At 32.6% G+C, this 19,813-nt stretch overlaps 1 protein-coding gene across 4 annotated transcripts; it reads right to left on the bottom strand.

Annotated features, from left to right (window-relative positions):
- Window positions 1-7,695: 7,695 nt before the first annotated feature.
- On the bottom strand, window positions 7,696-15,580 carry LOC137819336 (Leucine-rich repeat protein kinase family protein). 4 transcript variants are annotated; one of them, XM_068623146.2, is made up of 16 exons: window positions 15,232-15,580; window positions 14,163-14,703; window positions 13,438-13,889; window positions 12,988-13,105; window positions 12,821-12,889; window positions 12,553-12,621; window positions 12,412-12,480; window positions 12,254-12,325; window positions 12,075-12,143; window positions 11,775-12,010; window positions 11,486-11,691; window positions 10,673-10,799; window positions 10,477-10,545; window positions 9,707-9,896; window positions 9,314-9,446; window positions 7,696-8,134 (listed from the first exon to the last, which is right to left on the bottom strand). In XM_068623146.2, the coding sequence occupies exons 2-16, from the start codon at window positions 14,339-14,341 to the stop codon at window positions 7,916-7,918; spliced, it is 2,277 nt and encodes a 758-aa protein (XP_068479247.1). In that variant the 5' UTR covers window positions 14,342-14,703; window positions 15,232-15,580; the 3' UTR covers window positions 7,696-7,915. The 4 variants fall into 4 exon arrangements, with proteins under 4 accessions (XP_068479247.1, XP_068479245.1, XP_068479246.1 ...); XM_068623144.2 differs by having other exon boundaries at window positions 15,177-15,576; XM_068623145.2 differs by having other exon boundaries at window positions 12,988-13,099; window positions 15,177-15,389.
- Between the last annotated feature and the right edge of the window lie 4,233 nt (window positions 15,581-19,813).

Raw genomic sequence — 19,813 nt, 5'->3', positions numbered from 1 at the left:
CTGTTTTATAGAGAAAGAATCTGTTTATTTCTTCTCTGTTAAAAAGGCTTTTGTTAAATAGTTTTTAGAAAGCTTTTTAAAATGGTTTTAACAGTTTTAAAACAGTACACAAATAAATCTGTTTTATGGAGAAAGAATCTGTTTATTTCTTCTCTGTTAAAAGGCTTTTCTAAACTTCTGTTAAGGCACCAAGGGAAAGCTCAGTTCGTTATTTCAGTTAAGCTGAGCTGGCCTGTGTGTTATACTTTAATCTGTTTTACTGTGAAAGAACAGGTTTATTCCTTGGTGTGCTGAAAGGTTTTTCACAAGTTAGTCAGGGCTCCAAAGGTACCACTCAGACAGTTATTTCTGTTAAGCTGAGTTGGCAGTTTTTACAGAATAAATCTGTTAAGTTCAAAACTGAATCTGTTGTTTTCTTAACTGCTTTTCAACTGTTTTTTGAAAAGAAGTTAGAAACTGTTTTCTATATAAACAATGTCTCTCTCACATGAAAGAGTGCTGAGGAATTACGCTTTTAACAGAGATTAAACAATTTCCATGTGAGAAGAAGGATTGAAAAGAGTTTGTGAAAGGTTTCCAAAGAGATTTTCAAGTGTGCTTGTTCTAGGAAACCTTGAATCTTGGTGAAGGTGCTGGTGCAGTTTCTGCAGCAAATTGAACTACTGGTTTTGAGTTCTTGCATCTTCTTTTCAGGTGTAATCTTTCCTTTATTCTGTTTTGTAAAGGTGTAAGTGTTAGTCACTCCTTGATAGGGTTTCTTGGAGTGCAAGGTGTGCTGAAATAGGGTTTTTCAGCATTGTATGTGGTGTTCTTGTAGGGTTCAAGAACTGCTGGTTTTGTAAGTAATTGGCACTGTTTTTTAGTGAATTCCACCTTGGGGTAAGGTGAGACTGGATGTAGCTCTGTATGAGTGAACCAGTATAAAAACGTGTGTATCTTGCATTCTCATCCCTGCACTCTTTTCTGTCTTTGCTTAATCCTGTCAAGAACTAAATCTGTTCTTTTTAAATTGAATCTGTTAATTCTGGGTTAAGTGAAAATTGTTCTTCCTGTTTTGTTAAAGGTTTCTGATCATAAACAAGGTTGCTGCATATAATGGCTTAAGTGAATTGTGAACAAACTGACCATTCATTAAAACCTGTGAAAGGAACATTTTTCTTGAGATCTTGTGTTGTGTAATTTTGGTTGATCTCTAAGCATAGCTATATCCTTTATCCTCACAATAATAAGCTGATCTGGTTCTGTTCTGATTCTCTGTTGATCACAATTTTACAGTGAACAAAATTCAGATTGTGCCAATACTGCTCTAAAAAATCAATCTGTTTCGTGTAAAATCAATCTGTTCTTTTTGCCTCTGGAATACTGAAAAATTGTGTGTTCTTGCGAAAATTTTATAAGCTCAATTCACCCCTCCCCTCTTGAACTTAGACACTAATAGACCCAACAAAAACGCGACAAATTTCAGGCCAAACGGATGAGTATTCACCCACAAAAAAATCAAGCAGTTTCACATAAACGAACCTTCCTTTCAGCCCTAGCAGTGATCAATAAAAAGTTTATTGCCAGTCTTGTGGGACGAATCTGAGGCTCAAATCTCAGTCAAATCTCAATAGACACAGTGATGAACGTTTGGTAAAAATTTTAGACGAAAACATTCAATGAGTAAGGACTAGTAAGACCAAGATCGAGAGTGAACAAAACTGGTTTTTCGAAAACAAAACGTCCTGCCTTTCTTCCCCGTATTTTCTTTTTGTGATTCATTTATGGAAGTGTCTCCTTACCTAGGCGCAAACAACATATGAAAGTACTTGTTTGAATTTTTAAGCGAAATATGGACGCGAAATAAAAATTGCAGAAAGTAGGACGAAATTTCACAAGTTTTGGTAGAGCCTTGGTTTGCGTGAAAATTCTGATAAATTCTCCCGCAATAGTTATTTTCCCGAAATTCCACGTAAGAATATGCACTTAAATCGGGACAAAACGCGACAAATTTCAGGTCAAACGGAAGAGTATTCATTCACCCACTAAAAAAATCAAATGGTTTCACGCAAACCAACCTTCCTTTCAGTCCTGGTAGTGATCAATAAAAAGTTTGTTGCCAGTCTTTTGGGACGAATCTTGGGCTCAAATCTCAGCCAAAAGTCAATAGACACAGTGACGAACATCTGGTAAAAATTTTAGACCAAATCATCAAAGGAGTAAGGCGTAGTAAGTCTTAGATCGAGAGTGAACAAAACTGGTTTTTCGAAATAAAACGTGCTGTATTTTTTTCCCCGTATCTTCTTTTTGTGATTCGTTTATGGAAGTGTCTCCTCACCTAGGCGCAAAAAACATATGAAAGTACTTGTTTGAGTTTTTAAGCGCAATATAGACGCACAATAAAAATTGCAAAAAGTAGGGCAAAATTTCATAAGTTTCGGTAAAGGATAGCCGTGGTTTGCGTGAAAAATTCTTCTGAAATTGTTTATTCTGAAATTTCACGTAAGCATCTGCACTGAATTCGGGACAATACGCGACAAATTTAAGGTCAAACCGATGCGTATTCACCCAGGAAAAAAATCAAACAGTTTCACACAAACGAAGCTTCCTTTCTACCCTGGCAGTGATCAATAAAAAGTTTATTGCCAGTCTTGTGGGACGAATATGGAGCTCAAATATCAGCCAAAACTCAATAGACACAGTGACGAACGTCTGGTTAAAGTTTTAGACCAAATCATCCTAGGACTAAGGCGTAGTAAGTCCCAGACCGAGAATGAACAAAACTGGTTTTTCGAAAACAAAACGTCCTGGGTTTACTTCCCCGTATCTTCTTTTTGTGATTCTTTTATGGAAGTGCCTCCTTGCCTGGGGGCAAACAACATATGAAAGTACTTGTGTGAATTTTTAAGCGCAATACGGATGCAAAATAAAAATTGCAGAAAGTATGGCGAAATTTCAAAAGTTTTGGTAGAGGATAGCCTTGGTTTGCGTGAAAAATTCTCCCGAAATAGTATTTCCTGAAATTCACGATACAAATCTGCACTGAATTCGGAACAAAACGCGACAAATTTCATGTTAAATAGATAAGTATTCACCCACGAAAAAAATCAAACAGTTTCACACAAACGAAGCTTTCTTTCAGCCCTGGCAGTGATCAATAAAAAGTTTATTGCCAGTCTTGTGGGACGAACCTGAGGCTTAAATCTCATCCAAAACTCAATAGTCACAGTAACGAACGTCTCGTAAAAATTTTAGACCTAAACATCCAAGGAGTAAGGCGTAGTAAGTCCCAAACAGAGAGTGAACAAAACTGGTTTTTCGAAATCAAAATGTCCTGGCTTGTCTTCCCCGTATCTTCTTTTGTGATTCCTTTATGGAAGTGCCTCCTTACCTGGGCGCAAACAACATATGAAAGTACTTGTGTGAATTTTTAAGCGTAATACGGACGCTGAATAGAAATTGCAGAATATAGAATGCAATTTCACATGTTTTGGTAGAGGATAGCCTTGGTTTGCGTGAAAAATTCTAAAAAAATCTCCCAAAATAGTTTTTTCCTGAAATTCCACGTGAGAATTTGCACTGAATTCGGGACAAAACGCGACAAATTTCAGGTCAAACGGATGAGTATTCACCCACGAAAAAACTCAAACAATTCCGCACAACAAACATTCCTTTCAGCCCTGGCAGTGATCAATAAAAAGTTTATTGCCAGTCTTGTGGGACGAAGCATGGGCTCAAATCTCAGCCAAAACTCAATAGACACAGTGACGAACGTCTGGTAAAATTTTTAGACCAAATAATCCTAGGAGTACGGTGTAGTAAGTCCCAGACCAAGAGTGAACAAAACTGGTTTTTCGAAAACAAAATGTCCTGGATTTTCTTTCCCGTATCTTCTTTTTGTGATTCATTTTTGGAAGTGCCTCCTTACTTGGGTGCAAACAACATATGAAATTACTTGTGTGTATTTTTAAGCGCAATATGGACGTAAAAAAAAATTGCAGAAAGTAAGGCGAAATTTCATAAGTTTTAGTAGAGGATAGCCATGGTTTTCGTGAAAAATTTCTGAAAGTTCTCCCGAAATAGTTTTTTCCTATAATTCCACATACGAATCTGCACCGAATTGGGGACAAAACGCTACAAATTTCAGGTCAAACAGTTGAGTATTCACCGACGAAAAAAATCAAACAGTTTCACACAAACGAAGCTTTCTTTCAACCCTGGCAGTGATCAATAAAAAGTTTATGGCCAGTCTTGTGGGACGAATCTGAGGCTCAAATCTCATCCAAAACTAAATAGACACAGTGACGAACGTCTGGTAAAAATTTTAGATCAAGACACCAAAGGAGTAAGGCGTAGTTAGTCCCAAAACGAGAGTGAACAAAACTGGTTTTTCGAAAAGAAAACGTCCTGGCTTTTTTTCCCCGTATCTTCTTTTTGAGATTCCTTTATGGAAGTGCCTCCTTACCTGGGCGCAAACAACATATGAAAGTACTTGTGTGAATTTTTAAGCGCAATACAGACGCAGAATAAAAATTGCAGAACGTAGGGCGAAATTTCACAAGTTTTGGTAGAGGATAGCCTTAGTTTGCGTGAAAAATTCTGAAAAATCCTCTCAAAATAGTTTTTCCTGAAATTCCACATAAGAATCTGCACTGAATTCGGGACAAAACGCAACAAATTTCAGGTCAAACGGATGAGTATTCACCCACGAAAAAATCAAATAGTTTCACACAAACGAAGCTTTCTTTCAGCCCTGGCAGTGATCAATAAAAAGTTTATTGTCAGTCTTGTGGGACGAATTTGATGTTCAAATCTCATCCAAAACTCAATAGACACAGTGATGAACGTCTGGTAATAAATTTACACCAAAAGACACAAGGAGTAAGGTTTAGTAAGTCCCAAACGAGAGTGAACAAAACTAGTGTTTCGAAAATAAAACGTCCTAGCTTTACTTCCCCGTATCTTCTTTTTGTGATTCCTATATGGAAGTTCCTCCTTATCTGGGCGCAAACAACATATGAAAGTACATATATGAATTTTTAAGCACAACACGGACGCAGAATAAAAATTGCGGAAAGTAGGGCGAAATTTCACAAGTTTTAGTAGAGGTCGCCTTGGATTGCGTGAAAAATTCTCCCGAAATATTTTTTTTCCTGAAATTCCACGTATGATTCTGCACTGAATTAGGGACAAAACGCGATAAATCTCATGTCAAACGGATGAGTATTCACCCACACAAAAAATCAAATACTTTCAGACAAACGAACTTTCCTTTCAGCGGTGGTAGTGATCAGTAAAAAGTTTATTGCCAGTCTTGTGGGACGAGTCTGGGGCTCAAATCTCATCCAAAACTCAATAGACACAGTGACGAACGTTTGGTAATGTTTTTAGACCAAATCATCCAAGGAGTAAGGCGTAGTAAGTCTCAAACCGAGAGTGAACAAAATTGGTTTTTCGAAAACAAAACGTCCTGGCTTTTCTTCCCCATATCTTCTTTTTGTGATTCCTTTATGGAAGTGGCTCCTTACCTAGGCGCAAACAACGTATGAAAGCACTTGTGTAAATTTTTAAGCGCAATAGGATAGGGCGAAATTTCACAAGTATAGGTAGAGGATAACCTTGGTTTGCGTGAAAAATTCTGAAAAATTCTCTCAAAATAGTTTTTTCTGACCGAGAGTAAGGCGTAGTAAGTCCCAGACCGAGAGTGAACAAAACTGGTTTTTCGAAAACAAAACGTTATGACTTTTCTTCCCTGTATCTTCTCTTTTTGATTCGTTTATGGAAGTGCCTCCTTACTTGGGCGCAAACAACATATGAAAGTACTTGTGTGTATTTTTAAGCGCAATACGGACGCAGAATAAAAATTGCAGAAAGTATGGCGAAATTTCACAAGTTTTGGTAGAGGATAGCCTTGGTTTGCATGAAAAATTCTCCCGAAATAGTTTTTACCTGAAATTCACCATAAGAATCTACACTGAATTCGGGACCAAACGCAAAAAAAACTGGTCAAACGGATGATTATTCACCCACGAAAAAAATCAAACAATTTCACACAAACGAACCTTTCTTTTAGGCCTGGCAGTGATCAGTACAAATTTTATTGCCAGTCTTGTGGGACGAATCTGGGGCTCAAATCTCAGTCAAAACTCAAAAGACACAGTGACGAACGTCTGGTAAAATTTTTAGACCAAAACACCCATGGAGTAAGGTGTAGTAAGTCCTAGACCGAGAGTGAACAAAACTTGTTTTTCGAAAACAAAATGTCCTTGCTTTTCTTCCCCGTATCTTCTTTTTGTGATTAGTTTATGGAAGTGCCTCCTTACCTGGGCGCAAACAACATATGAAAGTACTTGTGTGCATTTTTAAGCGCAATACGGACGCAGAATAAAAATTCCAGAAAGTAGGGAGAAATTTCACAAGTTTTGGTTGACGATAGCCTTGGTTTGCGTGAAAAATTTTCTCAAAATAGTTTTTTCCTGAAATTCCACGTAAGAATCTGCACTAAATTCGGGACAAAACACAACAAATTTCAGATCAAACGGATGAGTACTCACCCACGAAAAAAATCAAACATTTTCACACAAACGAACTTTCCTTTGAGCCTTGACAGTGATCAATAAAATGTTTATTGCCAGTCTTGTGGGACGAATCTGGAGCTCAAATCTCAGCAAAAACTCAATAGACAAAGTGACTAACATCTGGTAAAAAATTTAGACCAAAACACCCAAGGAGTAAGGCGTAGTAAGTCCCAGACCGAGAGTGAACAAAACTTGTTTTTCGAAAACAAAATGTCCTTGCTTTTCTTCCCCGTATCTTCTTTTTGTGATTCGTTTATGGAAGTTCCTCCTTACCTAGGCTTAAACAACATATGAAAGTACTTGTGTGTATTTTTAAGCGCAATACGGACGCAGAATAAAAATTTCAGAAAGTAGGGCGAAATTTCACAAGTTTTGGTTGAGGATAGCTTTGGTTTGCGTGAAAAATTCTCTCGAAATAGTTTTTTCCTGAAATTCCACGTAAGAATCTGCACTAAATTCAGGACATAACGCAACAAATTTCAGGTCAAACGGATGATTATTCAACCACAAAAAAAATCAAACAGTTTCACACAAACGAACCTTCATTTCAGCCCTGGCAGTGATCAATGAAAAGTTTATTCCCAATCTTGTGGGACGAATCTGGTGCTCAAATCTCAATCAAAACTCAATAGACACAGTGACGAACGTCTGGTAAAAATTTTAGACCAAAACACCCTAGGAGTAAGGCGTAGTAAGTCCCAGACCGAGAGTGAACAAACTTGTTTTCGAAAACAAAACGTCCTGGCTTTTCTTCCACGTATCTTCTTTTTGTCATTCGTTTATGGAAGTGCCTCCTTAACAGGGTGCAAACAACATATGAAAGTACTTTTGTGAATTTTTAAGCGCAATACGGACGCAGAAAAAAATTGCAGAAAGTAGGACAAAATTTCACATGTTTTCGTAGAGGATCTTATTTTTTACACTACTGTGTCATGATCTAACATTTCATAACTTAAAAATTATCCAAACTACATCCAATCTAAATCAAATCTAGAGGTCGTTGTGATTGAAAAAGCATGTCCACGGTCCATGATTTGCAATTTCTACTCTATTCCCAACCCATTAGTTACTTCCTTTGCATTCTAGAATGTTACTGTTTTTCTTTCTCTGAGTTGCTTCCAAGGAAAGGAAAAAGAAGGAAGGATCAAATACCAGTCCAACTCTAATATCTAGTAGCTATTGGATTGGATATACTTTGTTTGTTCATTCTAATATGATAAATTACAAAACTAATTAAATATGATATCAATTCCCTTTTTATGTTGCTTTCTTTTCCTTGTTTGCTTGCAATCAGCAACAAGAATTGATATTGAGCAAAATATAATTTAACTTGATATGCAGCATGTGTATCTGCAAAATCAATTCTCATTTTGACAAGATTCAAGGAATCTGAGCTGAATATTGTAGGCTTCCTTTAGCTCTGCCAATACCTCTGCAATAGATGGCCTCTGTGATGCATCCCTTTCCACAGACTTTATAGCCATGAGAGCTACCTTCCTCATACTCAAGGGATCAAAACTTCCTCTTATGTCTTCATCCACTATCTCAAATGCACCAGCCTGCAAGTATGGTTTGGCCTGCAATTGGTAGTTTATGAACATATTTAAAGCATAACTTCTAGGAATCTAAACTGAGTTTGAGTGCACTTACAAATAAACAAGTTGAGAAACATAAAAAAAGTCACATAATGATTACTTTATATGATTTTACCTTCTCATTACTGTTAAATTATTTCAAAAACTTTATTTTACAATATAAATTTTATTTTGAGGTATTTCATATTGAAAAATCCTTAATACTTAGGAACTTAGTTTAGATTATATGTTATAAAACATTTGAAATATTCATCTCAAAATTTATTTGTTTCATGTACATTAATGAGTAATTTGAATTTTTTTTATATAAGCAATGGCCTAAATAGGTTATATCTAACACAAATTAGCAAAACTTATAATTAGATAAAGCAAATCTATATCTTAAAAAGGTCCAACCAAGTAAAAGGTGACATCTTTTCCAACCATCCTAGATAATATCATGTGTAAAATTATTTATTATTCAATGCTACAATAAGAGGTTGTCCTGTAATTTTTTGAGCTCATGACAAAATAATGAATAGAGGACCTATGCATATCAATTAAGTTTGACATCTAAACACCATTTTTTTTTATAAAAGATCAAAAACAGATTTTTGAGAATAATAAATAAAGTGACTATGTATAAAAAATGTTAATTTTGATATAATAAAGATATTTTTTTTAAATATCAAAGTTAATGTTTTTTTTTCTCTCATACCCTCTAGACTACCATGAGTACTCTGACTTAGCTAATTTGGAAAAAAGAAAAAAAAATTGGTTGGTGTTTTGCACAATTAAGATTGGCTATTTATATTAATAAAATACTTAGCTTATAAAAAAATGTAAAAAAGAACAATAGTGGTAGAGTAACATGAAATGCAATGCAGTATGAAAAGTTTTCAGACAAATCAAAATTCTTCCTGCAACCATCAGCTTTCAAAAAAATTCTATCTGCAACCATCAACTTCCACAAGGACTATTTTACCTTTTTTTAAATGACTTTCGAATTATCTTTTTCAAAAACTTTTTGAGACATATTTTTAGAAATTTATAAAATATATAACATATTTTCAGAAGTTTGATCAGAAAAAAGTTTGATAAAATGAATTAGATAGAATATTTGATAATTTAATCTATTTACCACTTTGTACAAAGAGTAAAAGAGAATTCTATGTTGTTTACCCATAACACCAAGTTGAATGAATCAGGAGTTCCAGAGTGAATCAATGGCTCCCTTCCACAAATGAGTTCTAAAAGAACAACTCCAAAGCTATATACATCACTTTTCTCTGTCAACTGCTGAGTGGAATAATACCTGTACAAGGAGATTCATTTGCATATATAATGTATTCATAAATAAGAAAAAAAAACACTAATTTTTCAATGGCTCTAATTTGTTTTCCCTCTAAAATGAGTCTACATTTTAATCAAGTAAAAAAAAGATATACAAAATTGAGGAATGTACTAAACTTGTAATTTAGTCTATGCAAAAATACAAATAAAACTACTTTTAAAAAATTAATATTTTAATATATTAAAATATTAAGACCATTGTCATAAAATTAAAGGACATACTCTGGATCAAGGTAACCGGCAGTGCCCTTGACAACAGTGGTGACATGAGTTGCATCTGCCTGAGTTACTTGCTTAGAGAGACCTAAGTCACAGACCTTGCCATTCATATCCATGTCCAAGAGGATGTTACTGCACTTCACATCACGATGTATGATTCTTGGTTCACTTCCATTGTGCAAATAGTCCAAACCTTTTCAATAACCAAACATAATTTATACCATGTAGTAAATTAGTATGTAATAACACTACTGCATAATTTCACTAATCGGTAATCTGGTCTAGTATTACTGTTAGTATCTATAAACATGGCCAATAATATTAATTACTGTAATTTTTTGTCAGTTCTTGTTCTTATTAAGTTTGAAAAGTCTGTTGTCATGTTTACAAAAATGAAGAACATATATTTATTAGGTTTATTCTTTTTGAGGGATTAAAAGACTTCTTACACAGAAACAATGAAAAGTCTGACCCCTGAAATCTCTGATATATATTGATGAGTTGAATCCTTCATTTAGTTAAATTTCACTTAGTTCTTGACTCAGGAAGATGTTTTTCATTTTAGTCCTTGATTTAGTTGAACAAAATTCAACATCAATGACATTTTTCAAAATTAAGTACTAAATGGTGTTTTAATAAGGTCAAGAATTAAAATGAGCTGTGCATATTGTATCATAGAGTAAAAAGAATATATATTAGAGAAGATAGGGTCAAAATTTTGTTTATAGTATGATCTAAACATACTATTATTATTTAGGAACTCGTTGTTGTACCTTTTGCTGCATCAACAGCAATTTTCAACCTTCTCACCCAGCTTAAGGAAGTCTTTTGACTGTTTGTATCTAGAGAAAGAAAAAAGAATAAAAATAGTCATTTATAGTGTTCATGAGAGTTTCTCCAAAGAGACTTAATCATACAAAGATATATATGTAATAGGCTTAAATAAACTTGTGTTGAAGTCTTTAGTACCATAGAGATGATCAGCAAGGGATCCACCAGGCAAGTACTCATAAACCAATATCTGATGCTTTCTTTCATGGCAAAATCCTTCCAAAGACACAAGATTTTGATGCCTGATTTTTGACAGAAGATTAACCTAAGCACAATAGTAGATGTTGGAAAAAGAATTAGGCCTGAGGTAAGAAAATTATGAAAAGCATTTTATCATAGAATATTTCGGATTTAGATAAACATGAGACACATCTCTTTAAAGTTTCCAGATCTTAGATTTTTCCAAGGCAAGCATATCTAGCTCTATTAAACTTATAGGGACTTATAGAGAAGTTAGATGAAGGAGCTTTTAAGAGGTGCTTTTACTCATTACTTTTTTAACTCATTTTATTTTTTTTCTCATAGAAGTGTTTGATAAATTTCCTCTTATTCCATTATAAAAAAATGTGTATGATTTCAATATTACTAAGTAATTTTGCTTAATAAATAGAGTTTATAAATTCTTAAGAATTGGACTTTAAACCTAACTCAATCTTATAAAACTAGCAGGTTTGCACCACTTATATATTATAAAATGTTCTAATGTTCTAATTTCTAGTCGATAGAGAACATATTACTAGAAGCAAAATATGTGTAAACGACTTTTAATGTCTTAAAAAAAAGAATAATGTCTACTGTATACAAACTATATGTGATGTGGTTGAGATATATACCAAGAGAATGATTAAACTATTGTTCTGCAATTTCACTATGCACAATTTTGGTATAACTCAGCTTAGCTATACCATGAAGTATGCTATGCTGTTTGTAGGAGAAATTCAGTTAGCGAACCTCATTGATGAAAGAATCAGCACCCAGTTGAGATTTGTCAAATCGAACTTTGACAGCTACAGATTTTCCATCTGGAAGTTTCCCAAGATAAACAGATCCAAAACTACCCTTTCCTATGACTTCTTTGAAGTTTCGTGTAGCTACTTTGATTTCTTTGTAGGAAAATACTTTTGCAGCACCCCAGTTCCTCATATCCATTTCTCCTCCTAAAAGACAAGGATATCAATGTAGCACATGATGAAACAAAATGTTCAAGATAATTGTGCATGATGTAAGAGAATATACATACTTGATGTGTGTGAGGCTTCATATTGTTGTTTGGTCTTGTATATCAACACTGAAATACACATTAAGAGAAAGGCTAGTGTGGCTCCTCCAACCATGCCTATTATGATTGCTAGATGGTTATGTACATTGTGCTTCTTCTGAGGAACTACAGTAACTTCTGGTGCTTCAATTGGAGGACTGGATAATGCATCATCACATGATGTTGAGGAAAAGGTAAGACACAAATTACCAGATGTCCTGAAAATGATCAAGGAATTAGCATGCATGGTTTCTTAACCAGACAAGAATAGTAATTGTATACCTGATCTCTAATGTTTCTTTGTTCAATGACTGTGGCAGAGGACCTTGTAGTTTGTTGTTTTCCAGATTCCTTCAGATAGGAAAACATTTGTAATATATCAATTGTCAAGGATAGAATACAGAAATAAATAAAAAGATGAAAAGAGAAAGGATACTCATTGTTTTCTGATTCTTGCTTACACTAAGTGGAGGTTCTCTAACTCTCCCAAGCTATCAGGTACTACTCCCATTAAACTATTGTTCTGCAAGTCTCTTCACATACAAAGGGAAATGTAATGTGTAAGTTTTCAACTATTGTTTTTGCAGAATCTGAAAAACATGTGGTATATGTTACTCACAATATTTGAAGGTTAATTAAGTTCTCCAGCTCTGCACCAATAGATGTTAGCTGATTGAAACTTAGGTTCCTGAAAATTTTAGCTTATTAGTCTACTTTGTATGAAACCAATATTTAAGTTCAAGCTATATGGAAGCATTACAGTTTCTCAAGATGCTGCAAGCCATCCAAATTCTGTATTTCACCAGTAAGCGATGTGTTGTGCAAATCCCTGATAATTACAGGGCCAAAGATGAACATAAGAAATTGAATACCAGAAACAGATATGGTACATGTTTGAAAAATGGAGAAATAATCATTTTTATGTTTCGAAAGCTGTCTCCTGAAGCTGAAAGAAAATATAATATTTCTCCAAAATAAGCTAATCAAAAGGCACAAGGATCATGTCCCATTAGTTGAAAGAAAATTACAATATTTTGAGGTCTAACAAGTCACCGAATGTAGGACTAATGAATCTCAAATTTATGTCTGAAAGATCCCTGAAAAAATGCCATTCCTATTAGATCTTCAATGAAACAAAAGCTAGTATATTGAGAAAGAAAGGAAAAAGCAACAACAATCTATTGAGTGCACACACAATGATGTTACGTGGCTTCCTTCACAGCCAATTTTCTCCCATGGGGAAGGCAGACATGGATCATCCTGCCATCCAAGATCCAAACCAGTGGACTGCTGAATAACCTGCAGTGCTGAAACTGGCATTCAAGTTGAGCAAAAGAATAAGTAAATGAATCAAACTATAGTTAGTTTGTGTTTGGACAAACTTCTCTATAAACACTCCTCAAAAAGAAAAGAAAAAAAGTAAAATGAGTTTCTTCATAAGTTGAGATTAGCCTATGCACAAGCTAAAAATAAGAATTTAGAAAGAACTATAGTTTGTGTATAAGCTAATTTTAACTTACGGATAAGTTTATTTCATTTTTCTTATTTTTCTTTTTCATAAGTGATTGTAGATAGATTTATTCAAACAGACCTATATATATTGGAAAGAGACCGAAATGTAGAGTGAGACAAGGAGAAGAGAAACCTGTGGTTGAGGAGGCATCAGTTGGAATATCAACCATCTCATAAACTTCAAATGCATTGATCTGAGGGTAAAAGCTGATACTCTTTAATGTGATATTCAAGCTCCCAATTCCCTTTCGTGTTAAGTACAAAGCACTGGTTTGAGAGCTATTTATTTTGTAGTTTGATTTTACTAGTTCTCCATTTATGAGAACATCAAATGAGGGGAAGACAGGAAGAATCCCTGCAAAGTAGAGGATAATGTAGTAGTCCCCTAATGCATCAAGAGGGAGGTTGTATGTCAGAGTATTACTTCTAGCCAAAACTCTCCCAGTTTGAAGAACAGCTGCTGGTGGTTCTTCTACAAGACTAGACTGTCTGAAGCTAAGTTGAATCTTAAATCCAATGGCAACATGAAAGGGTGTGAAACTTCTATCAGCATCCCATATTCTATCAAATGGATCCAAGGGATACCTGTATTTTATAGAGCTAAAGCTTCACAACCTTGGGTAATCACAAAAGGTATCACTATGAAAGAAATTGGAGGTGGCAGTACATTCTCTAATACACTCTTTCTAATTCTGTCTATTATTGACTAAAATTTATTGAAAACCTTAAGAGTCACGAGTGAGTCATTAATTTAGCAGTGAAAATCACAAAATTTTATGATCTCAACAAACAATTTCAGTGGACAACAAAGAATGTGTTTCTAACATTTCTCATCTGATAGATGTTAAGGTTTCTTACCTTATAGAATCATTTGAGTGTCCACAATCAATTCTATAACTCTTCCTAAGCAACTTGTTAGGAAACTCTTTCATGCCATTTGTGTAGGCTCCCTGAGGAAGTGGTCTGATTTCAAGAGAAGAAATTACAGGTGAACCCCCTTTAGGCATTGCAATTAAGCAGAATGGCAGTGTATCCATGTTGACTGTCCATAGAAACTCTTCACTCCATGGATCATCTTCAGCAAGATTTATGGTGGAAGCAATAGATGTCCCAATTGAAACATAGAACTTAGGGGGTTTCCCAAGTCCATCATAGTTCTTGTACACAAATTTTGCTCTAACCAGAACCAAAGTGGTTGAATTGTTTGCTGGTATTCTGTAACATTTTCGCCTTCCCGAATTTGGGAAGAACCTTGCTGAGATGTTCAGTGAGGAGGAACCTTCACTGTATGTGATGGTGGTAGTCTTGCCTGTGGTTACGTAGGTGGTGTCTGGTACCCAAGAAATGTTAGATGAATCCCTGAAACTGGTTCTTCCCCCACAAGAAAGACTCAAGAAACCTGCTCATTGAAATTCTATGAGAAACATTTTGAACAAGTTGACTTTACTACAAGAAATTTGGTTATGTCCAAATAATAGAATCATCAATGATAGTGTAAAACAAGTTAAGTACACAAGTTCTTATTGATTGCTGAGATGCAAGGCAAAAGTAACCCTTTTTCCATACCAGTACTGTATTTAGAGAACATTTATCAGATAATGTCCAACTTTTAAGTACTGCCACAAAGCTAAAATCATGTTCATCATTCTCACTTCTTCAACATGTATGAAACCAAATGAACATTAATTTCATGAAAAAAAATAAGTCAGCTTCAACACTTAATGTTGTAAATGATCTCAAATGGGTGTGTATGTATGAGAAAACAAACATGATCAAGGAAATGGGATGCTGAATTTCTTAGTTAGTTTTCTACAATAAAAAGTTAAGGTTAAAAGGATGATGATACTATTTCATAGGGAAGTGTAAACATACCATCTTGTTCGGAGAAAGTGACAAGACAGAAACTACAAAACAGAAAGAAGCCAACCTTTGCATCCCTAAAGTCCATCAAGTCATGAAAACTGATGCCTATTATCTCTTTTTCTTAACAATAGATAACAAGAAAATCCATCAATGCATAAATAGTGTCCAAGTTGTTCAATGAATTGATTCCTATTCATAATCATTTCCTGATGTAAAGAACAATGATGAAAACAAAATGCAGGACAAAGCTTGAAGGAAGGGAAAAGGAGGGGAAATTTGGAATGAATCTTTGTTTGGTAGGGAGAAAAGATGATAGATGATAGAAAACTATGTTGAAGTAAAAGAAAGGAGAAAGGAAAAGATGAAATATGAATGAGTGCGTAGGGGGTGTTATGATTAAAGGTTGTTCAGTCTTTGAAAATTGGCAATTGGTTTATGTATATTAATCTTTGTTTCCTTATTGCACTAACTAATCATTCCTAGCATGTTTGGTGATTTGATTCCTCTTTGGAAAATGATGAATAAGAGAAAAGGCTTCACAATCCCTATCTATTTTCAAGTATGTGTTGAACTCAAAGGGTATGTGATTTATGTGCTTGAATGGCACATGTTGGTTGGTACTATCAATCCACTTTAGGAAATTAGAGTGTCTTTATATTTTATGAGTATCCATGTAACAACCAATCTATTTCAGAATATAACTTGAAAGATAAATAATATTTCACTAAAATGTAAATCACATGTAAAAAAATGAAAATTTTTAAAATTATATTGTACATATTATAAGAACATAAAGTAAAAAAAAAAAGGTAAGAAATGAAAGTAAAAATATGTTGTGTGGTTGAGTCTAAATCAAGCACAAGTGACATTTTTTAAGAAAATATCTTAACAGCTTGTAGGGTTTTCTTAAGTGTCTTTTTGTATGCATGAAAGAGGAGATAAAGAAAGGAATATAGGTAGTTTTGAAGAGAAGAAATAAGAAGAAAAAAGGTATGAGATCCATAGATTAATCATTTTAGGCAAGGAAATGTAGAAATGTGAAATGTATAGAAATAAAATTGGAAAACACCTTAATTGATTAAGATAATTATTTTTAGTGTTTGTAACTAGTTTGATTTTGTTATTATAAAGTCAATCAAATTAAACATAAAATTCATATACAATTTTGTTTGCTTGAGTTTTAATTTAATATAAAATAGTTTAGATATTTTTACTAGTTATTGTTGTTGAAAACTGTTAAATATTTTTTTTAAAGTTATTAAACGTGAAATTGTCAAATAAAGAGATATATCATTATAATTTTAATAATTGTTACCATAGGTGTTAGAGTAGAGTTTAATAGAGTTAGAGTAAAGTTTAATGGATTCCAATTATTTTAATTAAATGTTTTACAATATAATGTATAACACATTATTTCTATCTTGCATATATACCTTGGTCTTATAAGTTAACACTTGAATACAAAGAATAACACATTTTTATTTATTTTTATCTAATAATATACTGTGCTAAATAATTATTTAAATAATATGGTTTATTGTAAGATTTCAGAATTTTGTTTCCGAAAATCGAATTATAAATGTGATTATTTGATGAAGTTTGGTTAGAAGAAAGAAATTTTATAATTTTGGATTTTTAAAAGGTAATTAATAAAAGACAATTGATTTGAAAAATAATTTTAAAAATATTTATTTAAAAAATTAATTATTTAAAAAACACATTTTAAGCAATAACTATTTCAAAAAAAAATGTGCACATAAGAAACTTTTGTTAGCAAAATTAAAATTTATAAATTTTAAAATAATTTATTTTTAAAAATTTGGTTTGAAGATTTCATAGAAAAAAATATTTTTATATAATTTAAATTATTGTTTGGAGTCTACACTTCAGCTTCCTCAGCTCCCTCTCCCAAACTTTCTGTTACTCCTTGGAGTCTCAGTCACTCGATCACTCGGTCTTCTAAAAAATGTCGAATGGGAGTACCTACAGAAGACACTCTAACGCTCAAGTCAGCAAAGGGTGTTCGTCACTCGGATGTTAGAGTACTGTAATTAATGACATACCTACTTCTTGGAATGTGCACTATTTATATTATTTTAATGGGCCTATCTTGTTGGGCTAAATTAGTGAAGTGGATCCTGTTAGAGGTGTATTACCTAGTTCTTAATGATGACTTAGCTTTACTGATCTTGATTGAGCGTGATTGGACCAAGAGTGTCAGTTGGCCCACCTGGATATGGGTTTATCAGTCGAACCAATCGCTTGAGCCGAGACAGGATATTAACTGTTTGACCTATACCAGTACAGTTTTCCTTCATTTTCAAATAAAAGTAAACTAAATTTAAAACCAATTGATAATTGGGTTTCCAAAAACAAAATTGTAACTTATATTTGGGTCAAACTTCTTCCAATCATGTTCAAAGTTCGATTCCAAGAATTGAATTCGGAGTTGCTATTGTAAATCATGTTATTTGAATAATTATTTGACACAAAATGCTACGAGGTGAAAATATATTAAATTGTGCAATTTTGGCACAAATATCCTTGAATAGATGATAAAGATGGGTAATTTTGAATATTTTATGGCACATTTTGCGAAGACTTGTCTACATTAAAGATCTATTGAAAAATGCGTTAAAATTGCTCCATACCAACAACTTTTTTGAAAAGACGGAATGTCAATTTTGTAAAGACCTTGAGCCTTATAGGTCCTATACTCTACCCTAGTTTAAATAAAAGTTATTTGGCATAGGCTTGATAAGTCATGTTGTGTATCAGAATATTTCATACACAAGACAAATGCAATTAATATTGCATGAAGAGGATTTCATGCAACTCTATGTCTATATATGGACAAACACAAAATCCTCACAATGACTACAAAAGATTTACAACAACCACATAAAAGAGTATTCTTGATCTTATTGTCTTAGGACATACCTCTTCTAACTAGCAAATTTGTGACCTTTTTACACTCTTTCTAAAAGCAAACTTTTATTTAGATAGGAATGACTAAATTTCAAACAATATACATGTTTTCGAAAAGTGATTGTTTCTAGCAAGTGAATTTGTGTCTAACTTAACTTCAGGAATTAGTTTGTAAGGTGACATTTGCACTCTATTATATATTATAATTTTGTCATATCTCTAATTGGACGTGAGATTTCAAAAAAAATATTCAACTAATAATTAATCTTAGTTAAAGATGATTGCATTTCAAATAACATTTAATTTTAAACATGAGTGACTACCATCCAAATAATATTCAATTTTCACAATATTTAATTTTAACAAATTCATTAATTGTTAGGTTATAAGTTAATAATTAAATATAAAAACAAGTTTCTCTATAAGAATTTATAGAAAGAAAAATGTGAAGAAATATTTGTTTTTGTAAATAAAAATTAAATTATACATAAATTAAAACAAATTAATAAATTAACTTTTACACAAGGTAAGTATATATCATAAAAATTAATTTTATTATTTTATATATTTTCTAGTAAAGATAGTCAAGGATAAGCACGTCCACAAATATAGGGATTTTTTTTAATTTGTGTTCATTATCTTCAAATTCTTCAAAAGTCATAGCTTAGAATGCAAGTTTTGAGTAATACGTACTTCATTAGATGGCAATAACGCATGCATAGGATGCTTTAGACATTGCCATCTAATAAATTAAAGTAATAATAATTGTTAGTTCTTTTTGGCTTTGCTTTAAACTTAGTATAACAAAACCCAACATGTCTTTTTTTCACGATTGAAAAGTAACTTCTCAACAAAGTCACAATCAATGAATACTCTTTTTTCCTAATAATTTTCCCTATATTTTATCAATTTTTTTTCAAAGTGATATCCCAAGTAAAATATTTTTATTTATTTTTAATCTAATTATTTCACGTAATTTTTAATTTTTTTAATATTTAGTGTCATAAAACTTACATTTTAATAATATTTTATTTAGTTGTTAATACAAATATGTTTTAAAGATAAAAAAAAAATCAAAATCGTATTTCAAATTTATTATCTTCAATTTTATATTATACAAAAAAGATCGTATAAAATTTTAATTTTGGACAACCCCGAGTATAACTTCTATTATAAGATTTCGAACTAATATATCTTAAGTCATTTTTTTTAAATGTGTAAATTATGGAAGTAGATTTTATCTTTGAAAGAGAATATTTTCCTTACACTAATGAGAGAAACATTTGAGTAACATATTTTCAAATATATATTTTTATCTTTTATTGGAATTTATTAAAATTTAGAAAGTTTTATGAATTTATTATAATAATTGATCTCTTAATTTATTTCAATTATTATAATCAAATTACAACACAATCAATTTTTTTAAAAAAAATTGCTGAAAAGTAAATTTGGGATGTTTTATTAGTTCTGTTTACATAATAAAATCAGTTTTTGCGTAAGAAAAATAAAATGTGCAGAGCTGAATGGAAAAATAATAATAATAGTTCCAAATTTTCAGATTTATAAAACCAACATACTTTTTTTTAGTAAAAATAACTTTTTACAAATTTCAGGTGACATCTTTTATATATATAATATTGCTTAAAATACAAAAAAAAAATATTTTCGAAACAACTGAAATCTATATATTTATAGTTTATTACGTGTTGCTTTGG

This window comes from Phaseolus vulgaris, chromosome 10 (assembly GCF_051622355.1).
Source record: "Phaseolus vulgaris cultivar YP4 chromosome 10, ASM5162235v1, whole genome shotgun sequence".
Classification (NCBI taxonomy): domain Eukaryota; kingdom Viridiplantae; phylum Streptophyta; class Magnoliopsida; order Fabales; family Fabaceae; genus Phaseolus; species Phaseolus vulgaris.
Note: the sequence above shows the minus strand (reverse complement) of the source record. Positions and strands in the feature narration are given on the sequence as shown.

Bases quoted from the DNA above. Each gene is read 5' to 3' on its own strand.
- LOC137819336 (XM_068623144.2), bottom strand. From the start codon at position 15,252: ATGGACTTTAGGGATGCAAAGGTTGGCTTCTTTCTGTTTTGTAGTTTC. The intron at 10,800-11,485 runs GTTCGCTAACTG...TATTGTGCTTAG, and splicing joins CTGATTCTTTCATCAATGAG to GTTAATCTTCTGTCAAAAAT. The intron at 10,546-10,672 runs GTACTAAAGACT...TTCTTTCTCTAG, and splicing joins CCTTGCTGATCATCTCTATG to ATACAAACAGTCAAAAGACT.